We start from the raw sequence: 24,081 nt of genomic DNA on the forward strand, positions 1-24,081 counted from the left end.
GCGGCCTCTCCTTTCGCGGCCTGAGCCTCGCCCCCTCCGCTCGCGCCGCCGGAAGTGGGAGGTGTCGCGCGCGGGCCGGCGCTCGACCCCTCCCCCCGTGGCTCGGCCGCCCCCTCCCCCCGCTCCGCCCGCTCAGGTGCGTCCCGTCCCTCCCCCCTGCTTTTCTCCTGGGGGCGCGGCGCGGGAGGTGTGTGCGGGGCGGGCGCGCGGGAGGGGACGGCGAGGCCGGGACGCGGGCGGGGGTCCGGGGCCGAGGTGGGGGGCGTGGAGGGTGCCGTGAGGACGGAGTCGGGGGTCCTCGGCCTAGAAGTGGGACGGGGCTGGCCGTGGGGTGGGGGCCCGAGGGGGGGAGGTGTAGGGGGCTGCGGCCGGCCGCGCGGTCCCTGTGGAGGCTGGCTGTGACCGCCGGGGCTGCTTCCCCCCATTGTCCGCTCTCCGTCCGTGCGCCGTTCTCCCCCGGGGACGCGCCGCCGCCTCGCCGGTGGTGGCCGCCGGGTCGCGGGAGCCCCTCGGGCCCCGCGCCCGTGCGCCCGCAGCCCCCCGGCCCCGGTGCCGCGGACTTGGCGTGTGTGCCCCATTGCCCCACTCCGGAGACCCCCCCCCCCCCCGACCCTGCGCACTGTTGGAGTCAGGATGTGTGCACTTGAGGAAGCAGTCATGGCGATTTGGGGCCCGTTTTTCTCGCGGGCGCTTTGTAGCAAGAGGAAAACTGAGACACAGCGGGTGTCTGGACTGTGGCTGAAGTGTTGACACGGCTCTGTCGCCATAGCTGCCCTGCGCGCTCGTCAGTGGCAGGGGTCCGCCGGCGATGCTGTTAGAATGGAAACTGACAGTACTTCGCCCGCCTGCCTCCCCAGAGACGTTTTCCTCACTGTAGAAGGCCGTGAGTTTGTGCTGCATCGCAAAGGATGACCTTTAGATTAAAAAAAAAAAAGAAAGAAAAAGCATCGGCAGGTTGCCTTACTTCTGTTGCTGTGTTGCTCAGCTTCTGTTTTGGTGCTAGGGTAGCCCAGGTCTCATACTTCTGTTGCACCGCTGTAGCGACTGAAAGATGGTTTTGTTTTCTGGCTAAGACTTTCCCCTCTGGGAGGAACACACGGACCCAGGCAGCTAGGCACTGGGATCGCCCGGGATTGCACTCCTTGTTCTCACACACAGACACCTGCAGAAAACTTACATGAACGGAGATGGAACAGCCACCAGGCGATTTAAAAACCTAAGGGACTGTTGATACCAGGCCAGAAGGATCACATCTTTTAGAAGTGGTAGTGGGCAAGGTCAGTGGAAGATTCGCAGACTGTATTTTAGATGAGTGCATTTGGGCCAGGATGCAAGGGGAAGGCTTGCACAGACGGTTGGATGATGGTGACGCCTGAGGCTTGATGCTGCGCCTACTGCGTACAGTGGCTCTCAATACCCCGCTGGAGGATACTAGAGTGTTTTCTTCTGCAGCCCAACTTTTTCCTGGTGTTTCTTTCAGTCTTGCTTGCAGATTCAGAGTGGGGGGAAAGATACATTTGTTTTCACCTCTTGAAAACTCTCCTTTGTTTCCCAATACGCAGAGCGTGATGGCGGCGCCCGAGGTCGCTGGCGTTGCGGCCAATGCCCCCGAACCTCCAGAATCCTCCTCTAGTTTGTGTGCTTCCCAATCAGAAGCAGGCCTGCCAGATGGCCTAAGGTAAATGTGTGGTTCTTGAAGCCTGGTTTGGGTAAAGTGCTGTAGAGGTGGGGGTCTCTGTAGCTCTAATGCCGCTGCACTAGCTGAAGCTTTTTTTAAGGTAGGGGTCATCTGATCTGTCTCTGTGTTTCTGGAATCCAGCACAGCACCTGCCACTCACAGGCATGCTAAATACTGAATGATTAGAATACAGGGTGTCAGACATCCTAAATGCAAATATTTTCCCCATCCTCCATGTATATATATATATATATATATATATATATATATATATATATATTTTAAGATTTATTTATTTGAAAGGCAGAGTTACAGAGAGGCAGAGGCAGATCTTCCATCTGCTGGTTCACTCCCCAGATGGCCACAACAGCTGGAGCTGGGCCAATCTGAAGCCAGGAGCCGGGAGCTTCTTCCGGGTCTCCCACACGGGTGCAGGGGCCCAAGTTCTTGGGCCATCTTCTACTGCTTTCCCAGGCCATAGCAGAGAGCTGGACTGGAAGAGGAGCAGCCAGGACTCGAACCAGCGCCCATATGGGATACTGGCACTGCAGGCGGCAGCCTTTCCCACTATGCCACAGTGCTGAACCCTGCATGCTCTTTTAACTGTGTGTTTATATATCATATACATAGAAACGTGGTTACATGTGTAGTATGCATGCATAAACACATACACATATGTGTATGTTTCTACGTAGATGTCTTTGTTAATATAGCCTGCTGCTTTATGTATACATTTTACCTCCCATCTATACGCTTAAGGGCAGGAATTGTGATTACCCAACTCTGCATGTTACTAATACATGTGGATAATACATTGTTATATATAATACTGAAACAAGTTGACTATACAAGGAATCTTCAAAAAGTTAATGGAAAATGCATATTTTGAAAAATACATGGATTTCAAAATTTTTTACATCAAAATAAATGTCCTTTAATTCTACATTCCACAAACTTTTTATTGTTACATTTATTTACTGTTTATGAGTAGTTATAGAAAGAGCACTTCTACTCCTTGTCTACTCCCCACATGCATGCATGTCTTCAGCCAGGTATCAAAGCCAGGGGCTGAAGCCAGGAGCTGGGAACTCAATCCAGGTCTCATCTGGGTGGCAGGAACCCAGCTACTTGGGCTATCACCGCTGCCTCCCAGGGTCTGCGTTAACGGGAAGCTAACTAGAGCTAGATATCATCAGGCACTGCAGTGTGGGTGTCAGTCATCTTACATCTCCATTAACTTTATTTATTTTTTAAAGATTTATTTATTTTGATTTGAAAGGCAGAGTTACAGAGAGGCAGAATTTTTATTTGAAAGGCAGAGTTACAGAGAGGCAGAGGGAGAGAGGTCTTCCATCCACTGGTTCACTCCCCAAATGGCCGCAACAGGTGGAGCTGGGCTGATCCGAAGTCAGGAGCCAGGAGCTTCTTCCAGGTCTCCCGTATGGGTGCAGGGACCCAAGCACTTGGGCCATCATCTTCCACTACTTTCTGATCCAGAGAGCTGGATCAGAAGTGGAGCAGCTGGGACACAAACTGGCCCCCATTTGGGATGCTGGCACTGCAGGTGATGGCTTTACCTGCTAAGCCACAGCACCAGCCCCGAGCTTTATTTTTTCAAAGATTTTAAAAATTTTTTAAATTTATTTGAAAGACAGAGTTACAGAGAGAGAAGGAGACAGAAAGAGTATTTTTTTTTTTTTTTTTGAGAGAGAGAAAGTCTGTTCATCTGCCAAAACCCCACCCAGGTCTCTCACATGGGTGGCAGGGACCCAAGTACCTGGAGTATCTTCTGCTTTCCCAGGTGCAATAGCAGGAAACTGGATAGGAAGTGGGGCAGGCAGGACTCAAACCAGTGCTTATATGGATTGTCAGTATTACAGGCAGCAACTTAACTCACTTTTTTTTTTATATATATATATATATTTTTTTTTTTTTTGACAGGCAGAGTAGATAGTGAGAGAGAGAGATGGAGAGAAAGGTTTTCCTTTGCCGTTGGTTCACCCTCCAATGGCTGCCACGGCTGGCGCACCGCGCTGATCCGAAGGCAGGAGCCAGGTGCTTCTCCTGGTCTCCCATGGGGGGAAGGGCCCAAGCCCTTGGGCCATCCTCCACTGCACTCCGGGCCACAGCAGAGAGCTGGCCTGGAAGAGGGGCAACCAGGACAGAATCCGGTGCTCCGACTGGGACTAGAACCCGGTGTGCCGGTGCCGCTAGGTGGAGAATTAGCCTATTGAGCCGCGGCGCTGGCCTTATTTTATATATTTTTAAAGATTTATTTATTTGGAAAGCAGAGTGACAGAGAATGGGAGAGATCTGCTGGTTCACTTCTCAGATGTCTATAACATCTGGGGCTGGGCTAGACCCAAGCCTGGGAGGTAGGGCAGGTGCTATTGAGGACAGAAAGATGTGTTGACTTTAATTCTCAGCAAATGCTAGTTTGTGATGTAAGAGAGGGTCAGTTGAAAAAGTCAGTTAAAAGGGGGAGATGGCAAAGGAATTTCACATAGGCTTAATGTTTGGGCTTAAGACTTACCATTAGGAATGTTCATGTCATCATAAATCAGTTTTAAAGATCTCTTTAAAAAGCAGTACCTTACAGAGTGTTTGACCCAGCAGGTGAGCCGCTGACTGGGATACCCATGTCCCATTATCTCAGTCCTGGCTCTCCTGTCAATCCCAGCTTCCTGCTAACGGCACCCTGTGAGGCAGCAAGTGGCAGCTCTAGTAGCTGTGATCTTGCCACCTGCACAGGAGGGCTGGACTGTCTGCATCCAGACACTTGAAGTGAGCAGGCTGTGCTCTGGAAAACTGTCAAAGAACCTAAAAGTGATTCTGGTCAAAGACACATGTAATGAGGTTGAATCAAAGTGTGTTTTGTGAAACATGAGAGTAGAATCAATATTTCTAGGTTATTGTCTTATGTACTAAAATATGTGTAAAATAGTGCATGCAACTGAATATTCTAACTAGCGTTAGGTTGTTGCATCTATGTTCATATTGTCCCTCAACCTCTTTTTGGATCTTCAGAGTCATTTCTGTTTGTGCGTTTTCTGTAGACTGTCTCCAGAACCCAGGTTCTACGCCGCCTAGCATTACTGCTTACAGATGGGTAGAAATCATTGGTTGGAAATTAAGTTTTTCTTCATTCTGTTAATGGGGATGATTTATTTAGCCTAGTTTTGTTTTTCTAATGGTTTGTTGATAGTGTTATGTACCAAATCCTCTGAAAGACTGAGTGAAGAGAGAAACTTTTTATTTTATGTTTTTGATAGCCCCAAAGATCCTGCACAGAAGCAGAAGAACTCGCCTCTGTCGAGTGTAAGTAGCCAAACGCTAACCAAGGAGAATAACAGAAATGTCCATTTGGAACACCCAGAGCAGAATCCTGGTTCATCAGCGGGTGACACTCCAGCAGCGCACCAGGAAGTTGTAGGAGAAAACTTGATAGCCACAGCCATTTGTCTTTCTGGCAGTGGGTCTCAGTCTGATATGAAGGACTTGGCCAGCACAGCAGGCGAGGAGGGGGACACGAGCCTCCAGGAGAGCCTCCGTCCAGTCACTCCATCCCATAAGGCAGGGTGCCGTACAAAGCAGCCTGCCTCCGAGAATGGCCCTGAAGAGAAGTCCCCACAAGCCTCCATCCAAAAGGAAGGGAGCAGGGACACAGGCTTGGATTTCCGACCTGTGGTGCCTCCCGCAAATGGGGTTGAAGGAGTCAGAGTGGATCAGGATGATGATCAGGATAGCTCTTCCTTGAAGCTTTCTCAGAACATTGCTGTACAGGTCAAGTATCAAGTTTCTACTATTAAAATGGAATTTGGGGGGTGGTTTGAGGGTAGGAAACATCCCTTCGTGTTTGGTAAACTACACTGTCTCAGGATTCTTTGCTAGCAACTGTCATACTGTTTTCACACGGTGCCATGCAGTGAGTTCATTCTGGTGCTCAGTAAATAAGCCAATGCCAGCGTCGAATCTTACGGCCAGTGGGAATTTTATGACCTACGTGTGATCTCTTTGGCTGAGGAACTGATGAGCACAGGTCACGAGCATTCATATTTCCCATCTTTGTCCTTGCAGGAGGAATCCTTGTTAATTCTCTGACCTACATCTTACGAAGTACAGTGTATCCTGCCTTCTAGTGACTGGTGTGCTTTGTCGTAGGAGGAAGTATGGGCACGATAGGTTGTAGGGGCAAAATTGTCATCTCAGAGTGGAGACTTTCTCTCAGTCAGCTGCTGAGCCTTGTTCAGCTTATTTTCTGGGACAAATGATTATTGTCATGTGGATGCTGGTGTCCGTTTGCCAGAACTACATTGTTTTTCTTTCTATGAGCTAATGGGGGAAAGCGCAAAACATTTGTTTCTTAGTTGCCTGTGGCAGATTTCTAGGTGGAATCCTAGAATAAGTACCTTTCTTAAAATGTCTTGGAACAGTTCTAAATACGATTGTTTCTTCCTTTACAGACTGACTTTAAGACAGCTGATTCAGAGGTAAACACAGATCAAGATATTGAAAAGAATCTGGTAAGCATTTAAGCTGTCATTGTTGTTAAAGGAAACCATTAAAGCAGATATAGAGCCATGTCATTTCAATTGGAAAAGATGGAGGAATCCTCTTTATAAAATTCCTGACAGCTAACTTCTACTTGATCACTTCAGACATGGGAAGCTTTCTATCTATTGCATTTTAGTTCTCATTTTGAGGTGAGAATGGAACCTTTTATTTGAAAGGCAGAATTACAAAGAGAAAGAAATCTTCCATCCACTGATTCCCTACCCAAATGGCTGTAGTGGTCAGAGCTGGTCCAGGCTGAAGGCAGGAGTCTGGAACTCCATCTGCGTCTGCCTAATGGGTGTCAGGGTCCCAAGCACTTGGGTTATCTTCCATTGCTTCCCCAGGCATATTAGCGGGAACCAGATCAAAAAGTGGAGCTGCCAAGACTTGAATTGTTGTCCATAAGGGATGCTGGCATCGGCAGGCTGCAGTTTAACCTGCTGTGCCACAACGCTGGCCCCATGTAAGCTCTTGATACAATTCTCTCTAAGGATTTCTGGAGTAAATTTAATCTCTCATTAGTCCTATGTATATTTTAAGATTTTTTTATGCTTCTTCCTCGTACTCCTTTTTTTTAAAGATTTATTTTATTTATTTGAAAGATGAAATTACATAGAGAGGCAGAGTCAGAGAGAGAGATGTCTTTCTTCTGATGGCTCACTCCCCAAATGGCCACAACGGCCAGAGCTGAGCTGATCTGAAGCCAGGAACCAGGAGCTTCTTCCGGGTTTCCCATTTAGGTACAGGGGCCCAAGCCCTTGGGCCATCTTCTGCTGCTTTCCCAGGCCATAGCAGAGAGCTGGATTGCAATTGGCGCACCTGGGACTTCAATCGGCATCCATATGGGATGCTGGTGCTGCAGGCCGGGGCTTTAACCCACTGCTCTATAGTGCTAGTCCCCCTCATATTCCTCAAGTCCAGACCTCTCCAGGCACAATGTCCCTACATGTTTTTAGCATTCTTATTTTCTAAGTATACTTTTTCAGTATTTTATCATCATCATCTTGCTTTTACCTAGGCATGCTTCATTTTGGAAGTCTTTCTTTTAAAAAGTGATCTTGAGAGCCAAATGTAATAGCCCAGATACAGTATGATTAGTTCATAATACAGTGGGTTTCTCAGTCTCTTTTTTAATTTATTTTTTTATTTTTTGACAGGCAGAGTTAGACAATGAGAGAGAGAGACAGAAAGAAAGGTCTTCTGTTGATTCACTCCACTAATGGCCACTACGGCTGGCGCTGCGCCGATCCAAAGCCAGGAGCTGGGTACTTCCTCCTGGTCTCCCATGTGAGTGCAGGGCCCAAGCACTTGGGCCATCCTCCACTGCACTCCTGGGCCACAGCAGAGAGCTGGACTGGAAGAGGAGCAACCGGGACAGAATCCGGCGCCCCGACCGGGACTAGAACCCGGGGTACTGGCACCGCAGGTGGAGGATTAGCCAAGTGAGCCACGGCGCCGGCTCTCAGTCTCTCATTCTAGACCCCGTTTCTTAAAAGTGTGCGTTGACTTATTTTGGCAGTTTGTTATGGTGGTGAGTTTTCAGTCAAGCCCCATCAAATACTTTCCTCACATGTTGCTGACTTGTATCTTTCCATTTTCATTCATGTGTTATTAGTTTCTTTTTTATTTGAAAGGTAGTATTACAGAGAGGGAGAGGCAGAGAGCGAGAAGTCTTCTATCCACTGGTCCACTTCTGAATTGGCCACAATGGCTAGGGCTGGGCCAAGCTGAAGCTAGGAGCCAGAAGCTTCATTCAGATCTTCCACATGGATGCAGGGGCAGTTCCAAGTGCTTGGGCCTTCTGCAGCTGCTTTCCCAGGCACATTAGCAGGGAGCTGGATTGGAACTGAAGCAGGTGGGCCTTGAACTGGTGCTCATATGGGGTGCTGGAGTCACAGGTGACAGCTTTACCCACTACAACACAATGCCAGCCCCCATATATTATGACATTTCAGTGTGTTTATTGGGTATAGTATAACACATTATATGCATTGATTGGATCAGGGCAATTGGCATATGTATCACCTCTGACATTTATCATTTCTCAGAATATTCTACCAGCTATTTTGGAAACTTCAGTTTGTTGTTGCAAACTGCAGTTATTCTAATGTGCCGTAGAATATCCTATCCAGCTGTACCCCTGTTAACTGTCCTTTCTTTATCCCCTGTTCCTCCATACCTTTTCTACACTCAGAACTACTGTTCTATACTTCTTTAAGACCAACTTTTAGCTTCCACATAAAAGTGAGAACATGTGATATCTGTCTTTCTGTGCCTGTCTTCATGTCTTTCAGTTCCATCCGTGTTGCTGCAAATCACAAAACTCCATTCTCTTTCATGGCTGAATAACAATCCATTGTGTCTGTATGCCACATTTCTTTTCCTGGATATGTAGGTTGAGTCTGTGCCGTGACTGTTGTGAATAGTGCGGCAGTGACCATGTGAGTGCAGGTATCTCCAGCATACTGACCACAGCTCCTTTGGATGTGTAAGAGTACTTCACAAAGCTCATGGAAAATGGAATTAAAAATCAAGGATATTTTAGTCTAGGAAAATTTTGGAATTGTATTTATCAGAGATCGCCGTAAACTTCATAGAAATGTGAATTATGAAGAAATTGCATGGATTTCAAAGTCTTTTGCAGCAAAATAAACATTTTTTAATTCCATTTTTTCCATCAACCTTTTGAAGTACCCACATACATATTTAGAGAGTGCCATAGGATATTTCAATGCACGTATACAACGTCTGCATTGTATAAGGTTTAAATCCGGGCAAACATACTTATCTTCTCAAACATTTATCTCTCTCTCTTTTCATTAAAGATTTATTTATTTGAAAGGCAGAGTTAGAGAGAGGGAGACAGAGAATCCCCAAGTGGTCACAATGGCTGGTGCTAGGCCGATCCAAAGCCAGAAGCCAGGAGCTTCTTCCAGGTTTCCCATGCGGGTGCACGGGCCCAAGCACTTGGGCCATCTTCTACTGCTTTCCCAGGCCATTAGCAGCCATTTCAGGGGTGAACCAATGGAAGGAAGGCCTTTCTCTCTCTCTCTCTCACTGTCTAACTCTGCCTATCCAAAAAAATATTAAAAAAAAAAAAAAGAAGTGGAGCAACCAGGACTCAAGCCAGCCCTCATAGGGGATGCCAGTGCTGCAGGTGGAAGCTTAACCTACTGTGTCACAACCCTGGCCCCATTTGTCCATTTTTATTTATTTTTTTAAAGATTTATTTATTTTTATTTGAAAGAGTTATACAGAGTGGCGAGGCAGAGAGAGAGGGAGAGGGAGAGGGAGAGGTCTTCCATCCACTGGTACACTCCCCATTTGGCCACATTGGGGAGCTGCACCGATCCAAAGCCAGGAGCCAAGAGCTTCTTCTGGGTCTCCCATGCGGGTGCAGGGGTCCAAGGACTTGAACCATCTTCTACTGCTTTCCCAAGCCACAGCAGAGAGCTGGATCAGAAGTGGAGCAGCTGGGACTCAAACCAGCACCCATATGGGATGCTGGCACCGCAGGCGGCAGCCTCACTTGCTGGGCCACAGCACCAGCGCCGCCCTCCCCCACATTAATTCTTTAAAGGTTTGGTAGAATTCATCAGTGAAGTGATCTAATCTGGGGCTTTTTTTTGGGGGGGGGGGGAGGTTTTTATTAAGTTAGTGACTTAATCTTGTTACCTGTGAATTGTTCTGCTTAGGTTTTCTGTATTTTCATGACTCAATTTTGTTAAGTTATATATGTCCCAAAATATCTATTTCTTCCAGGTTTTATAATTTGCTGGTATATAGGTGTTCATAATAGTCTCTAATGATCCTTTGTATTTCTGTCACATCGGTTGTAATGTCTCCCTTTTCATCTTAGATTTTATTTGGCTAGAATCTTTTTTTCTTCATTAGTGTAGCTTAACAGTTTGCCAGTTTATCTTTTTTTTTTTTTTTTTTTCTTTTTGACAGAGTGGACAGTGAGAGAGAGAGACAGAGAGAAAGGTCTTCCTTTGCCATTGGTTCACCCTCCAATGGCCGCTGCAGCAGTCGCGCTGCAGCCAGTGCACTGCGCTGATCCAAAGCCAGGAGCCAGGTGCTTCTCCTGGTCTCCCAGGTGGGTGCAGGGCCCAAGGACTTGGGCCATCCTCCACTGCACTCTCTGGCCACAGCAGAGAGCTGGCCTGGAAGAGGGGCAACCGGGACAGAATCCGGCGCCCCGACCAGGACTAGAACCTGGTGTGCTGGCGCCGCAGGCGGAGGATTAGCCTAGTGAGCCGCAGCGCTGGCCGCTGGTTTATCTTCTTCAAAATTCATCTTTATTTCGTTGATTTTTATTTTAAGATTTATTTATTTGAAAAGCAGAGAGAGAGAAGGAGAGACTGAGCGAGGTAGAGAGATCTTCCATCCTCTGGTTCGGCTCCCAAATGGCCACAACAGCTGGGGCTAGGCCAGGCTGAAGCCAGGAGCTTCTTCCAGGTCTCTCACAGGGCTGTAGAGGCCCAAGGCTTGGGCCATCCTCTGCTACTTTTCCGGGCCCATTAGCAGAGAGCTGGATTCGAAGTGGAGCATCAAGGACTTGAACCGGTGCCCATAGGGGATGCTGGTATTGCAGGTGGCAGCTTAACCAACTGTGCCACATTGCCCGCCCCTATTTTATTGATTTTTAAAATAATTTTGAAAAGCATTATTTGTTTGAAGGTCTGAGCAACAGTGAGACAGATATCTTTATTTATTTGGAAGGCAGAGCGACAGAGAAGCTAAGAGAGAGCGATCTTTACTGGTTCACTCCCTAAGTGGCCGCAGCAGGAACTCCATCTGAGGTTTCCCACATGATGGCAGGGATCCCAGCAGTTGGGCCATCTTTTACTGTCTTTGGAGGTACATTAGCAGGAAGCTCAATTGAAAGTAGAGTAGCCAGGACTCTAAGCAGCACACCGATATGGGATGCTGGTATCACAAGTGGCAGCTTAACCCACTATTTCACAAGCTGGGCCCTTTATTGTTTTTTGTATTGTTGTTTTACACACACACACACACACACACACACATTTATTTATATATTTATTTGAAAGAGTTAAAGAGGGAGAGACAGGTCTTCCATCTGCTGGTTCCCCCCCCACCCCGCCCCAGATGGTTGCAATGTCTAGGGCTGTGCCAGGCTGAAACCAGGAGCTTCATTGGGTCTCCTAAGTGGGTGGTAAGGGCCTAAATATTTGGGCCATCTTCTGCTGCTTTAGGTGCATTAGCACATTAGCAGAGAGCTGTATCGGAAGTGGAACAGCCAGGACACAAACTGGTGCCCATATGGGATGCCACCATTGCGGGCTGCACCTTTTACCTGCTATATCACAATGCTGACTCCTCTTTTGTATTGTTTTTCAAGTCTCTATTTTGTTTATTTCTGTTCTTTGTTATTTCTTTTTATAAAGTTTTGGTTTGCCGCCTTCTTGCTTTTCTATCTAGTTCCTAGGTTGCATTGTTAGGTTTTTTTATCTGAAAATGTTTTATGCATATATATTTTAAAATATTTATCTGAGGCCGGCACCGTGGCTCACTTGGTTAATCCTCTGCCTGTGGCGGTGCTGGCATCCCATATGAGCACTGGGTTCTAGTCCCGGTTGCTCTTCTTCTAGTCCAGCTCTCTGCTGTGGCCTGGGAAGGCAGTAGAGGATGGCCCAAGTGTTTGACCCCCGCACCCACATGGGAGACCAGGAGGAAGCACCTGTCTCCTAGCTTTGGATCGGTGCAGTGACTGCTGTAGCAGCCATTTGGGAGGTGAACCAATGGAAGGAAGACCTTTCTCTCTGTCTCTCTCTCTCACTAACTCTACCTGTCCAAAAAAAAAAAAAAAAAAAAAAGGCAGAAAGAGAGAGAGAGGGAGAAACAGAGAAAAAGATCTTCCATCTGTTGGTTCACTCCCCAAATAGCCACAACAGTCTGGACTGGGCCAGGCTGAAGGCGGTAGCCAGGAACTTTATCTGGGTCTCTCATATGGGTGGCAGAGGCCCAAGTATTTGGGCCGTGTTCTGCTTCTTTCCTGGGAACATGAGTAGGGAGCTGAATCAGAAGTGGGGCAGCAGGGATTGAACTCCTACTCTGATACAGGCTGCTAGCAACGCAGACGACGGCTTAACATGCTGTGCCACGATGCTGTTACTGCTATAAACTTCCTTCTTAGTACTGCTTTTGCTGTACCCTGTAGGTTTTGGTATATTGTGTTTTCATTTGCATTTCTTTCAAGAAATAATTTTATTCTCTTTGCTGTCAGAGAAAGTACATTTACAATTGCACTTTTAAAAAATTTGCTGGGATTTGTTTTGTGGCTTGTGGTCTCCTGGTAATGTTCCATGTGCTGTTAAGAATTTGTATTCTACAGCTGTTGGTTGAAATGCTCTATAAACGTCTGTTAGGTCCAATTTCCCTCTGATATTTCTTTGTTGATTTTTTTGTCTGGATGATCTGTCTCTTCATGTGAGTGGGATGTTGAGGCCCTGACTATTATCATATTCCAGTCTGTCTCTCTATTGAGAGGTAATACTTGCCTCATACAATTGAGTACTCCAGTATTGGGCACATATATATTTATACTTATTATTTCCTCTTGTTGTATTGATATCTTTATCATTATTTACTGGCCTATGTCTCTTTTCCTAAATGTGTATTTTTTAAGAGGAAGGCCAATGTTGGGAAAGATACCTGGGATCAGATCTTTGGGGTAAGGTATGTAAATTGAGGGCAGAGCAGTATGAACAGGAACATTGCTTATAACCAGATAAGAAAGTGGGTATCTGGTGCAAGTTGAAGGAAGCGAGGGGCAGGTGTAAAGATGTAGTTATCGGAGTATATTAGGCAGATGAAACCAGTAGAAGTTTTTAGCTGGAGAGTGGTAACCGAAGAGTTACTTGTAACAGACAGGTAGAAAGGTCCCGGAGAAGAAAGCCCTCGTAGAGAAGGGCTTGGTGGAAATGAGGGTAGAAAAGAACTTCAGGGAAGTGGGAGGAAACCACCTTTCCTCGAGTGCTGACTTTAACCATGTTACGCCGTCTTTATTCTGTCCTCACAGTTGTAAGCTTGGGTTCAGGGAAGGACATGGTGTTTGAAGGGGTCCCCTACAAAGGCATAAATAAGCTTTCCCTTGTTCTGATACAGGGCTGCAAATCCAGTGAGCCATTGGGCCAAAAAGGGGCCCGGGATTTTTTTGTTTGGCTATAATGTTTTGGGTAGTAGTGAGGTTCAAGTGATTTTTTTAAATAATATTTATTTATTTATTTGAAAGGCAAAGTTATGGAGAGGCAGAGGCAGAGAGAGAGAGGTCTTCCATCTGCTGGTTCATTCCCCAGATGGCCGCAACAGCCGGAGTGGGGCCAATCCAAAGCTAGGAACTTCCTCTGGGTTTTCCACATAGGTGCAGGGGCACAAGCACTTGGGCCATCTTCCAGTGCTTCCCCAGGCCATAGCAGAGAGTTGGATTAGAAGTGGAGCAGCCAGGGCTTGAACTGGCGCCCACAAGGGATGCCGGCACTGCAGGCGCTGCGGCCTTACCTGCTATGCCACAGCCCCAACCCCCAAGTGCTTTTTAAAAACCTTGTGAAACGAGGCAGGTATTAAGCTGGTAGCAGTATAAGAACCTGGTTCCTGATATTTTCTGTTTTCATGCATATATGGAAATTTCCCTTTACCTGCATTTGAAATTGTTACTCCTGGTCTAGGAACCATCTAGTCACTGATGAGACAAAGTAACAGTGTATAACAACCTCCGCCTTGCAGCTCCGGCACACCGGGTTCTAGTCCCGATCGGGGTGCCGGATTCTGTCCCAGTTGCCCCTCTTCCAGGCCAGCTCTCTGCTGTGGCCTGGGAGTGCAGTGGAGGATGACCCAAGTGCTTGGGTCCTGCACCCCATGGGAGAACAGGAGAAGTACCTGGCTCCTGCCATCGGATCGCCGGCCGCGGCGGCCATTGGAGGGTAAACCAACGGCAAAGGGAGACCTTTCTGTCTGTCTCTCTCTCTCTCACTGTCCACTCTGCCTGTCCAAAAAAAAAAAAAAAAAGATGAGATGAATTGGATCAAGTAATTTACTGTTTGCTGTTAAGTTGCATATTTGTATGTACTAGTAAAATAGTATGTACCCAAGACTTCGTTCCCTGATACTAATGCTCTTTCCTTATTCTGTGTATGATCTAAAGATGCAAGAAGATGAGGAATATATCATGAGGAAGCAAAGGGAAGGAAAAGAAATTCTTTCGTCTATTTGTTTCTTCACTTTTCTTTACTTGCCTTAGGTTAAGATTTACTTTTCAGAACCTTTTTTTTTTTTTTTGACAGGCAGAGTGGACAGTGAGAGAGAGAGAGACAGAGAGAAAGGTCTTCCTTTGCCGTTGGTTCACCCTCCAATGGCCACCGTGGCCGGCGCGCTGCAGCCGGCGCACTGTACTGATCCGAAGGCAGGAGCCAGGTGCTTCTCCTGGTCTCCCATGGGGTGCAGCGCCCAAGCACTTGGGCCATCCTCCACTGCACTCCCTGGCCACAGCAGAGAGCTGGCCTGGAAGAGGGGCAACCGGGACAGAATCCGGCGCCCCGACCGGGACTAGAACCTGGTGTGCCAGCGCCGCTAGGCGGAGGATTAGCCTGTTGAGCCGCGGTGCCGGCTTTCAGAACCTTCTTAAAAACTGAATTCTTATCTCAGAAAAAAAAAAAAAAAAAACTCACACTGCCCACACTCTCCACACACCCCCATATCAGTTTGAAGATCACCTGAGGACTGTCCATAAACCCCAGATTCAGGTTCTCTGCAAAGATGTGATGCTTGGGCCCAGTGTTGTGGCGTAGCAGGTAAAGCCTCCACTTGCAGTGGTAGCATCCCATATAGGCGCTGGTTTGAGTCCCAGCTGCTCCACTTCTGATCCAGCTCTCTGCTGTGGCCTGGGAAAGCTGCAGATGATGGCCCAAATTCTTGGACCCCTTCACCCACATGGGAGACCCAGTAGAAGCTCCTGGTTTCCATTCCTTTCTTTGGCATGGCCCAACCCCGGCCATTGTGGCCATCTGGGGAGTGAACCAGTGGATGGAAGACTTCTCTCTGCCTGTCTCCCTCTCTCTCTCTAACTCTGCCTTTCAAATACGTAAATTTCTTTTTTAAAAAAAAGATGTATTTATTTATTTATTTATTTGAAAGGCAGAAGGCTGGCGCCGCGGTTCACTAGGCTAATCCTCCACCTTGCAGCGCCGGCACACGAGGTTCTAGTCCCGGTCGGGGCGCCGGATTCTGTCCCGGTTGCCCTTCTTCCAGGCCAGCTCTCAACTGTGGCCAGGGAGTGCAGTGGAGGATGGCCCAAGTACTTGGGCCCTGCACCCCATGGGAGAACAGGATAAGTACCTGGCTCCTGGCTTCAGATCAGTGCAGTGCACCAGCTGCAGCGCACTGGCTGCGGCAGCCATTGGGGGGTGAACCAACGGTAAAGGAAGACCTTTCTCTCTGTCTCTCTCTCTCACTGTCCATTCTGCCTGTCCGAAAAAAAAAAAAAAGGCAGAGTTACAGAGAGGCAGAGGCAGAGAGAGGGTGAGAGATAACAAGCTTCCATCTGTTGGTTCACTCCTCAAATAGCCACAACAGCAGGAGCTGATAAAGGGGAGACAGAGCTGAACTGTGATCCTCAGAATCCTCACTTTTTTTTTTTTAAAGATTTATTTTATTTGAAAGTCAGAGTTACACAGAGAGAGATGGAGAGGCAGAGAGAGAGAGGTCTTCTATCCGCTGGTTCACTCCCAATTGGCAGCAATGGTTGGAGCTGTGCTGATCTGAATCCAGGAACCAGGAGCTTCTTCTGGGTCTCCCACTAGGGCACAAGGGTCCAAGGACTTGGACCATCCTCTGTTGCTTTCCCAGGCCATAGCAGAGAGCTGGATCAGAAGTGGAGCAGCCGGGACTTGAACTGGCGCCCATATGGGATGCCAGCACTGCAGGCGGCTGTTTTACCTGCTACACCACAGCGCTGGCCCCAAGCCTCACTTCTAATCTCTAGATTTTATGAGAATTTGCTGATTTGTTCTGTTGGAATACAGGAATCCATAGACTTCTTTGGTGAATCTCTTTTTAGTGCTAATGACCAGTAAGGTATCCTGTTCTTGGATGCATTTTCAGTAGATCCTGTGTTCTTTGTTTTTGCACATTCTTTTTGATGATAAAGTACCTCCTTCATAACCCCTGGAGCAAGAGTTGGCAAACATTTTCGATCAAGGATCTGATAATGCATATTTTAGGCTTTGTGAACTATTTGGCCTCTTTGTAGCTATTCCACTCTTCCACTGTAGTGTGAAAACAACCCAGAAACTATGGGTGTGCTTGTATTTATAATAAAATAAACAAACAGGTGATAGCCAGATTTGACTTGATCTATAGGTCGTCAACAAAGCCTTAGAGTAATGTTGTATGATAGGAGTTGCCAGAACTTTGGAAATGGCTCTGTATCTCTGCTGTTTGGTATGCTAACCACTAACTACTAGTCACATGTAGCCTTTAAGAACTTAAGATGTAGCTAGGCTTGAGGGCCTAGATTTTTCTGTTTTATCATACTTCAAAGTTGCATAACCACATATGGCTGGTAGTTCCAGTGTTAGTGCAGCCCGAGAACTGCACAATGCCTTTGGACTGGCACTTAGTGCATGTTTCCTTCCTTCCTTTTTTTTCCTTTTTTCTTTTTAAAGATTTGTTTATTTGGAAGATAAAGAGAGGATGAGAGAGATCTTCTATTCACTGGTTTACTCCCCTAATGCCCACAACAGCCAGGGTTAGGCCATACCAAAGCCAGGAGTCAGGATCTTTGGGCCTCCTACATGGGTGGCAGGAACCCCAGCACTTGGGCTATCATCCTCTGCCTTTCCAGGCACATTATCAGGAAGCTGGATCAGAAGTGGCAGAGCTGAGACTTGAACTGGCACTTTATGTGGAATGCCGGAGTCATAAGTGGTGGTTTAACCCATTGCACCACAATGCTTGACCCTGGTGAATAGTTCTTGTGATTAAATTAGGAAGTAACCTTCTCTTGTGTTGTTCCCATTAGGATAAAATGATGACAGAGAGAACCCTCTTGAAGGAGCGTTATCAGGAGGTCCTAGACAAGCAGAGGCAAGTGGAGAATCAGCTCCAGGTGCAATTAAAGCAGCTCCAGCAGAGGAGAGAGGAAGAAATGAAGAATCATCAGGTATTTTGCTTATATTGAAATTGTTTGTAAAAAATAAAAGTAATTGAACAAAAAAGAAAAAAGATTAAAAAAAAAAGAAATTGTTAGATGAGATGCTGCTTGTGATACCTGCATCCCATACTGGAGGGCCTGGGTTTGGCTTCTGGCTCCTCTTCTGATTCCAGCTTCCTATAAATGTATACCCTGGGAAGAAGCAGATGATGGTTCAAGCACTTGGTTCCCTGTCACCTGCATGGGAGATCTGGATTGACATCTGGCTTCTGGCTTCATCTGGATCATTCTCGACTATTGCAGGCATCTGAGGAGTGAACAAACAGATGGAAGACCTCTGTGTCTGCCTGCTTGCCTGCCTGCCTTTCAGATAAAGAGTGTCTGTGTGTGTGTGTGTGTGTGTGTGTGTGTGTGTGTATGGTACAAGTCTAATAAAGTTTTTTCCATGTAGGTAACTTTGTCAGCTAAGTATATTAAATAAATAAGCCTTTTCTCTCTGAACTAAAATAGGAGTAAGAGTTTAGACAAGATAGGTTCAAAGATTCTCTTTGTTCTAAATCATAAATCATATGATAACCATCTGCCACATGGGTGGCAGGAACTCAACCACTTGAGCTATCACTTGCTGCTTTCCAGGGTGTGTATTAGCAGGAAGCTGGAATCTGGAGCAAGTTGGAATTCAAACCCAGGTACTCCCCTGTAGGATGTGGGTATCCCATGTGGTTTCTTAACTTTTGGGTCATTAACATTTGGGCCATGCCAAATGGCTATTCCTGCCCCTTTGTTTTTTTTTTTTTTAGAGATTTATTTATTTAAAGATTTATTTATTTATTTGAAAGAGTTACACAGAGAGAGAAGGAGAGGCAGAAAGAGAGGGAGAGGTCTTCCATCTGCTGGTTCACTCCCCAGTTGGCTACAATAGCTGGAGCTGCACCGATCTGAAGCCAGGAGCCAGGAGCTTCTTCCGAGTCTCCCGTGTGGGTGCAGGGGCCCAAGGACTTGGGCCATCCTCTGCTTTCCCAGGCCATAGCAGAGAGCTGGATCAGAAGCGGAGCAGCCAGGACTTGAACTGGTGCTCATATGGGATGCCAGCACTGCAGGTGGTGGCTTTATCCACTGTGCCACTGCACTGGCCCCAAGATTTATTTATTTATTTGAAAGTCTGGGTTACACAGAGAGAGAAGGAAAGACAGGGGCGGGGGGAGAAGGGTCTTCCATCTGATGGTTCAATCCCTGATTGGCTGCAACAGCTAGAGCTATGCCAATCCAAAGCCAATAACCAGGAGCTTCTTTTGGGTCTCCTTGTGGGTACAGGGGCCCAAGTACTTGGGCCATCCTCTACTGCTTTCCCAGGCCATAGCAGAGAGCTGGATCAGAAGTGGAGCAGCCGGAACTCAAACCGGCGCCCATATGGATGCCAGCACTGCAGGCAGCGGATTTACCTGCTATGCCACAGTGTTGGCCCCATCTTGCCTTTTTTCATATTAAAAATATAGTTCCAGGTAGATTAAAAATTAGGGAGAAATTTTAAATTGGAAAATTTAGGAGAATATTTATAGAGCTTCAAATTGCAAGAGATTACTTTAAGCAAGGCAGAAAAACCCAGAAGCCATAAAGAAAAAGATTAATCAATTTAATTTCATATAATTAAAATTTTTCAGTATGACAAATGATGTAAAGTCTAAAGATTGTTAGATTGGGAGAAAATATTTGTAGCACGTTTGATAAAATTTTAATATTTATGAGATTCTAAAGATTCTTAGAAATTATATAAAGTCAGTCCAGAGAAAAATCAGGAATGGTGTTGAATTTATGATGAATTTAGTGGTTTAAACAATTATTGTTTTGCATTCAGTTGGTCAGAAACCCAGTGTGGCTGTCACTGCTATAGTCACGCCATTGGTAAGGCTGCATTCTCTTCTGGGGATTCTGTGGAAGAGCATGCTTCCTTGTGTCTCCAACTTCAAGAGCAGAGATGGGAAATATCCAGGCTGTGGGCCTGGAGATAAGTCTCACAAGATCATTTGGACTGGCCCTGCCAAAGCCATTGCAAGTGGTGCTTGAAATTCGATAAATCTGTAGCGGGCTAATTTTTTTTTTTTTTAAAGATCTATATTTACTTGAAAGGCAGAGTTAGAGAGAATGAGAGAGAGAGTGAAAGAGATCTTCTATCCACTGGTTTACTCCTTAAGTGGCCACAAATGGCATGGGCCTGGGCCAGGCCAAAGCCAGGAGCCAGGAACTCCATCCTAGTCTCCTATGTAGGTGGCAGAGCCATCTTCTGCTGCCTTCCCGAGGGAGGGAGTTGAATTGGAAATGGAGCAACTGGGACTAACACATTCATATGGGATATTGGTGGTGCAAGCAGTAGCTTAACCTGCACCTCAATGCTGACTCCTAACAGGCTAATTCTGTTTTAAAGATTTATTTATTTATTTGAAAGGCAGAGTTAACAGAGGCAGAGATAGAGAAAGCGAAAGGTCGTCCATCAGCTGGTTCACTCCCAAAATGGCCATAATGGCAGGAACTGGCCTGATCTGAAGCCAGGATCCTGGAGCATCTTCTGGGTCCCCCACACAAGTGCAGGGTCCCAAGGATTTGGGCCAACTTCCACTGCTTTCCTAGGCCATAGCAGAGAGCTGGACCAGAGGTGGAGCAGCCAGGACTCAAACCAGCACCTATATGGGATTCTGGCACTGCAGGTGGTGGCTTCACCCTCTAAGCCACAGTGCCAGCCCCTACCAGGCTAATTTTTAAGTTGATAACCTTGTCTGGCCAATGAATGATGCTGTAAGTATCCAAATGGCCCTTGGCAGAAAAGAAGTTTCCCACCCTTGCTTTAGAGGTCATCTGCATTACTTGACTTATGGTCCCCTTCCTTCATCTTTAAAACCGGCAGCATTGTATCTGTCTGACTTCTTCGCTAATCACATCTTGCTCTGAACTCAACTGGAAATAATTCTCTACCTTTAAGGATTCATGTGATTAGATTGGCCCTCACTAGATAACCCAGGATAATCTCCCCATCTTGTGCTTTTCTCCTAATAACATCTCCAAAGTCCCTTTTGTCATGGAAAGTAACTTATTTACAAATTCCGGAGCTTAGATTGTGGACATCTTGGGGTGGGGGTGTGTTACTTTGCTAATCACAGTTATAAACAAATTCACAGAAGAGGAAAAGCAAATCAGAAATATATGAAAAGTAGCTCGGGAGCTGGCATTTAGCCTAGCAGTTAACACACTCATGTCCCAGAGTGTAGTGCCTGGATTTGATTCCTGACTCCAGCTTCTGCTAATGTAGACCCTAGGTGGTAGCAGGTATTGGCGCAAGTGATTGGGTACCCGACACCCATATGGGAGACCTGGATTAAATTCTTGGCTTCTGGCTGAGCCTCCCAGTGCAGTGCCATCATGGGTATTTGTACAATAAACCAGCAGATGAGAGTTCTTGCTATCTCTCTTTAATAAATGAATAATTTCTTTTTTTGTAGTATTGGCCCAGTGTTGGCTGTTGTGACTATCTGGGGGGGCGAGCCAATGGATGGAAGACCTCTCCGTCTCTCCTTCTCTTTCTGTAACTTTGACTTTCAAAATAAAATAAATGAATCTTAAAATTGGAATAGAGTAGAAGTGTAATTATAAAAACATTGGAATCAGTTTGATGGAATTTTAGCAAAGAATGGTTGGAAAAATTAGATATATGATATCATATTTATCTTTTTTTTAAGAGAATGTATTTGTTTAGCATTTATTTTATTTGAAAGACAGAAAGATTGCGGCCGGTGCTGTGGTGTAGAAGGTTAAACCTTTGCTTGCAGTGCTGGCATCCCATAAGGGTGTCGGTTCGAGTCCTGGCTTCTCCAATTCCTATCCAGTTCCCTGCTAATGCACCTGGGAAAAGCAGCAGGGGAATGCCCATGTACTAGGGCCCCTGCACCCACATGGGAAACCCAGAAGAAGCTCCTGGCTCTTGGCTTTGGCCTGGCCAATCCCTAGCAATTGTGGTCATTTGGGGAGTAAACCAGTGGATGGCAGATCTTGACCTCTCTCTCTCTTCCTTCTCTCTCTGTATCTCTGCCTTTCAAATAAACAAAGCTTCAGAAAGAAAAAAAAAAAAAAAAAAAAGCAAGCAGAAAGAGTCAGGAATCTTCCATCTGCTGTCTCACTCTCCAAATGCCCGTTATAGCTAGGATGGGGCCAGGCTGAAATCAGGAGCCAGGAACTCCGTCTGGGTTTCCTACATGAATGGCAGGGACCCAAATACTTGAGCCAAAATCTGCCTCCTTAGCATGTGAATTAGCAGGAAACTGAAATTAGAAGTAGAGCTGGAACTCAAACCGGGCACTCAAATACAGGATACTGGCATCCCATGCACCTTAACCACTGTGCCAAATGCCTGCCCTATGCAGCTGTTCTTGAGCTGTGTCTGTATTTATTGCTGTAGTGTGTACGAATGAGAAAAAGCATGATGCAGATAATGTACAGAAGATGTTCTAATATTTTTGAGAAATGAAATACAAAGTAATAAGTCAGATTTACCTAAGTATTCAAGGGTACTTCAAAAAGCACCCTTGGAAAAAGAGATGAAAAGACAAGTTTATTTTGGTACAAAAATTTGAAACCTATACATTATTTTTTCATAATATGTGTTTTTCAGGGCCAGCGTTGTGGCACAGTGGGTTAAGGTGCTGCCTGTAATGCCACTGGTATCCCATATGGGTGCCGATTCAAGCCTCAGCTGCTTAACTTTCCTATGTACCTGGGAAAGTAGTGGAAGATGACCCAAGTACTTGGGCCCCTGCTACCCACATGGGAGACTCAGGTGGAGTTCCAGGTGCTTGGTTTGGCCAGGTCCAGCCCCAGCAGTTGTGGTCATCTGGGGAGTGAACCAGCAGATAGAAGCGCGCTCTCTCTCTCTCTCTCTCTCTCACTCTGCCTTTCAAATAAATAAAAATAAATCTTTTAAAAAACTACATGTACTTTCAGTGAGCACTTTGAAGACTCCCTTATACATGTGTTTTTATGAGAAAGACATGAAAGGGTAGCACAATGCATTTAAGACATTGATTACTTTATGGATGGAAGTTTTGTGAAATCAAGGGTAACTTAATCTTATAAACTTTGTGTTATTTAACTTAATTTTTTTTTAATTTTTACATTTTTTTAAAAAGACATTGATTTTTGAAAGATTTACAGAGAAAGGTAGAGACAGAGAGGGAGAGATTGATTTTTCATCCCCTGGTTCACTCCTTAGATGGCTGCAATGGCCAGTGTTGGGCCATGTGAAAGCCAGGATCCCAGAACTCAATCCAGGTCTCCTATGTGGGTGGCTGGGGCCCAGACATCCTAGCCATCTTCTGTTGCCTCCCCAGACCATTAGCAGGGAGCTGGATTGGAAGTGGAATAGCCAGGACATGAACCACTGCCTATATGGGATACTAGGATCCCGAGTGGCAGCTTTACCCACTATGCCACAACATTAACCTTAACTTTTTTTTTTTTTAAGTATTTACTTACTTATTTGAAAGACAGATAGAAATCTGCTATCTGCTCATGCAGTCCAAGTGCCTGCAGTGCCTGGGGCTTGGTCAGGCAATAGCCAAGAGCTGGAATCAACCCAGGTCTCCCACATAGGTGGCTGGAACCCAACTCCTTGAGCCATCACTACTGCCTCCCAGGTGTATATTAACAGGGGACTGGAATTGGGAGCTGAGATAGGACTCAAACCTGGGTACTCCGATATGGGATGCAAACATCTTAACTGACAGCTTAATCACAAGGCCCAATTCCTGTCCCTGTTTGACTTATTTTTTGTATATGTACACACACACACACACATACATATTTATTGTTAAGTTGTAAGAATACAAATGAAGGAAAATCCACTACACACAATGTAGTAGAACTGTAACAAAACAAAACAAGAACATATTTGTTGAATGTAACAAACTCCCACCTGCTACAGGGTTGCTTTTCTCAGCATTCTTGACAGGTGTTTCATTCAGCCTTTATTTCAGCACCTGTAATGGAGAACTTTCTGCTTCACAAGGCAGCATATTCCATTTTTAAACAGTTGTGATTATTAGAAATTCTTTCTCCTGTTGAGTTGAAATCTATGTTACTGTAACTTTTTCCCTTAGGTCTGGCTTTTAGAGCTACTCATCAACCGATTCTTTCAATTCAGTTTGAATTCACTAAAGTCAGTATATGAATTTGTGATAGCTCAAAGTAATCTGTAGATCAGAAGAACTAACTTAATGCCTTTTTTGTTTGTGTCTGTAATTGTGTGGGATTCAGGAGATACTAAAGGCGATTCAGGATGTGACAATAAAACGAGAAGAAACAAAGAAGAAGATAGAGAAAGAGAAGAAGGAGTTTTTGCAGAAGGAGCAGGATCTGAAAGCTGAAATTGAGAAGCTTTGTGAGAAGGGCAGAAGGTAAATGATGTTAAGAATAAAACCTCTGCATGTGTGTGTGTACACATAGGTGCCAATCCCATTTGTGCTTTCAGGTTCTTTTCTGGTGGTCTGATTTTTATTTGAAAACAAATCCCCCAGTGAAAACTGTCCAATGACTTTAGCTTCCTCAGTACCCCATGTAGGACTTTGTGAAATAATTTCAGATTTATTACTACCTTGAAATGATAGCAGTTAATTGTTGAGTCCCAAGTATGATC

The 24,081-nt window shown here is 45.9% G+C and overlaps 1 protein-coding gene across 10 annotated transcripts in view; it reads left to right on the forward strand.

Moving 5' to 3' along the window:
* Window positions 1–5: 5 nt before the first annotated feature.
* RNF214 (ring finger protein 214) overlaps window positions 6–24,081 on the forward strand; it is a 47,235-nt gene continuing 23,159 nt past the window's right edge. For 2 of the 10 annotated variants that reach the window (XM_051848915.2, XM_051848933.2), the window contains exons 1-6: window positions 6–136; window positions 1,563–1,678; window positions 4,951–5,461; window positions 6,142–6,201; window positions 17,274–17,414; window positions 23,703–23,842. In XM_051848915.2, coding sequence (XP_051704875.1) covers window positions 1,569–1,678; window positions 4,951–5,461; window positions 6,142–6,201; window positions 17,274–17,414; window positions 23,703–23,842 — 962 coding nt within the window. In that variant the 5' untranslated portion in view covers window positions 6–136; window positions 1,563–1,568. Of the gene's footprint in view, window positions 188–597; window positions 1,278–1,562; window positions 1,679–4,950; window positions 5,462–6,141; window positions 6,202–17,273; window positions 17,415–23,702; window positions 23,843–24,081 lie in introns of those variants that run through there. The other 8 variants (XM_051848941.2, XM_051848947.2, XM_051848922.2 and 5 more) reach the window with 7 other exon arrangements.

The sequence above is a fragment of the Oryctolagus cuniculus genome, chromosome 1, assembly GCF_964237555.1.
Source record: "Oryctolagus cuniculus chromosome 1, mOryCun1.1, whole genome shotgun sequence".
Taxonomy (NCBI): Eukaryota; Metazoa; Chordata; class Mammalia; order Lagomorpha; family Leporidae; genus Oryctolagus; species Oryctolagus cuniculus.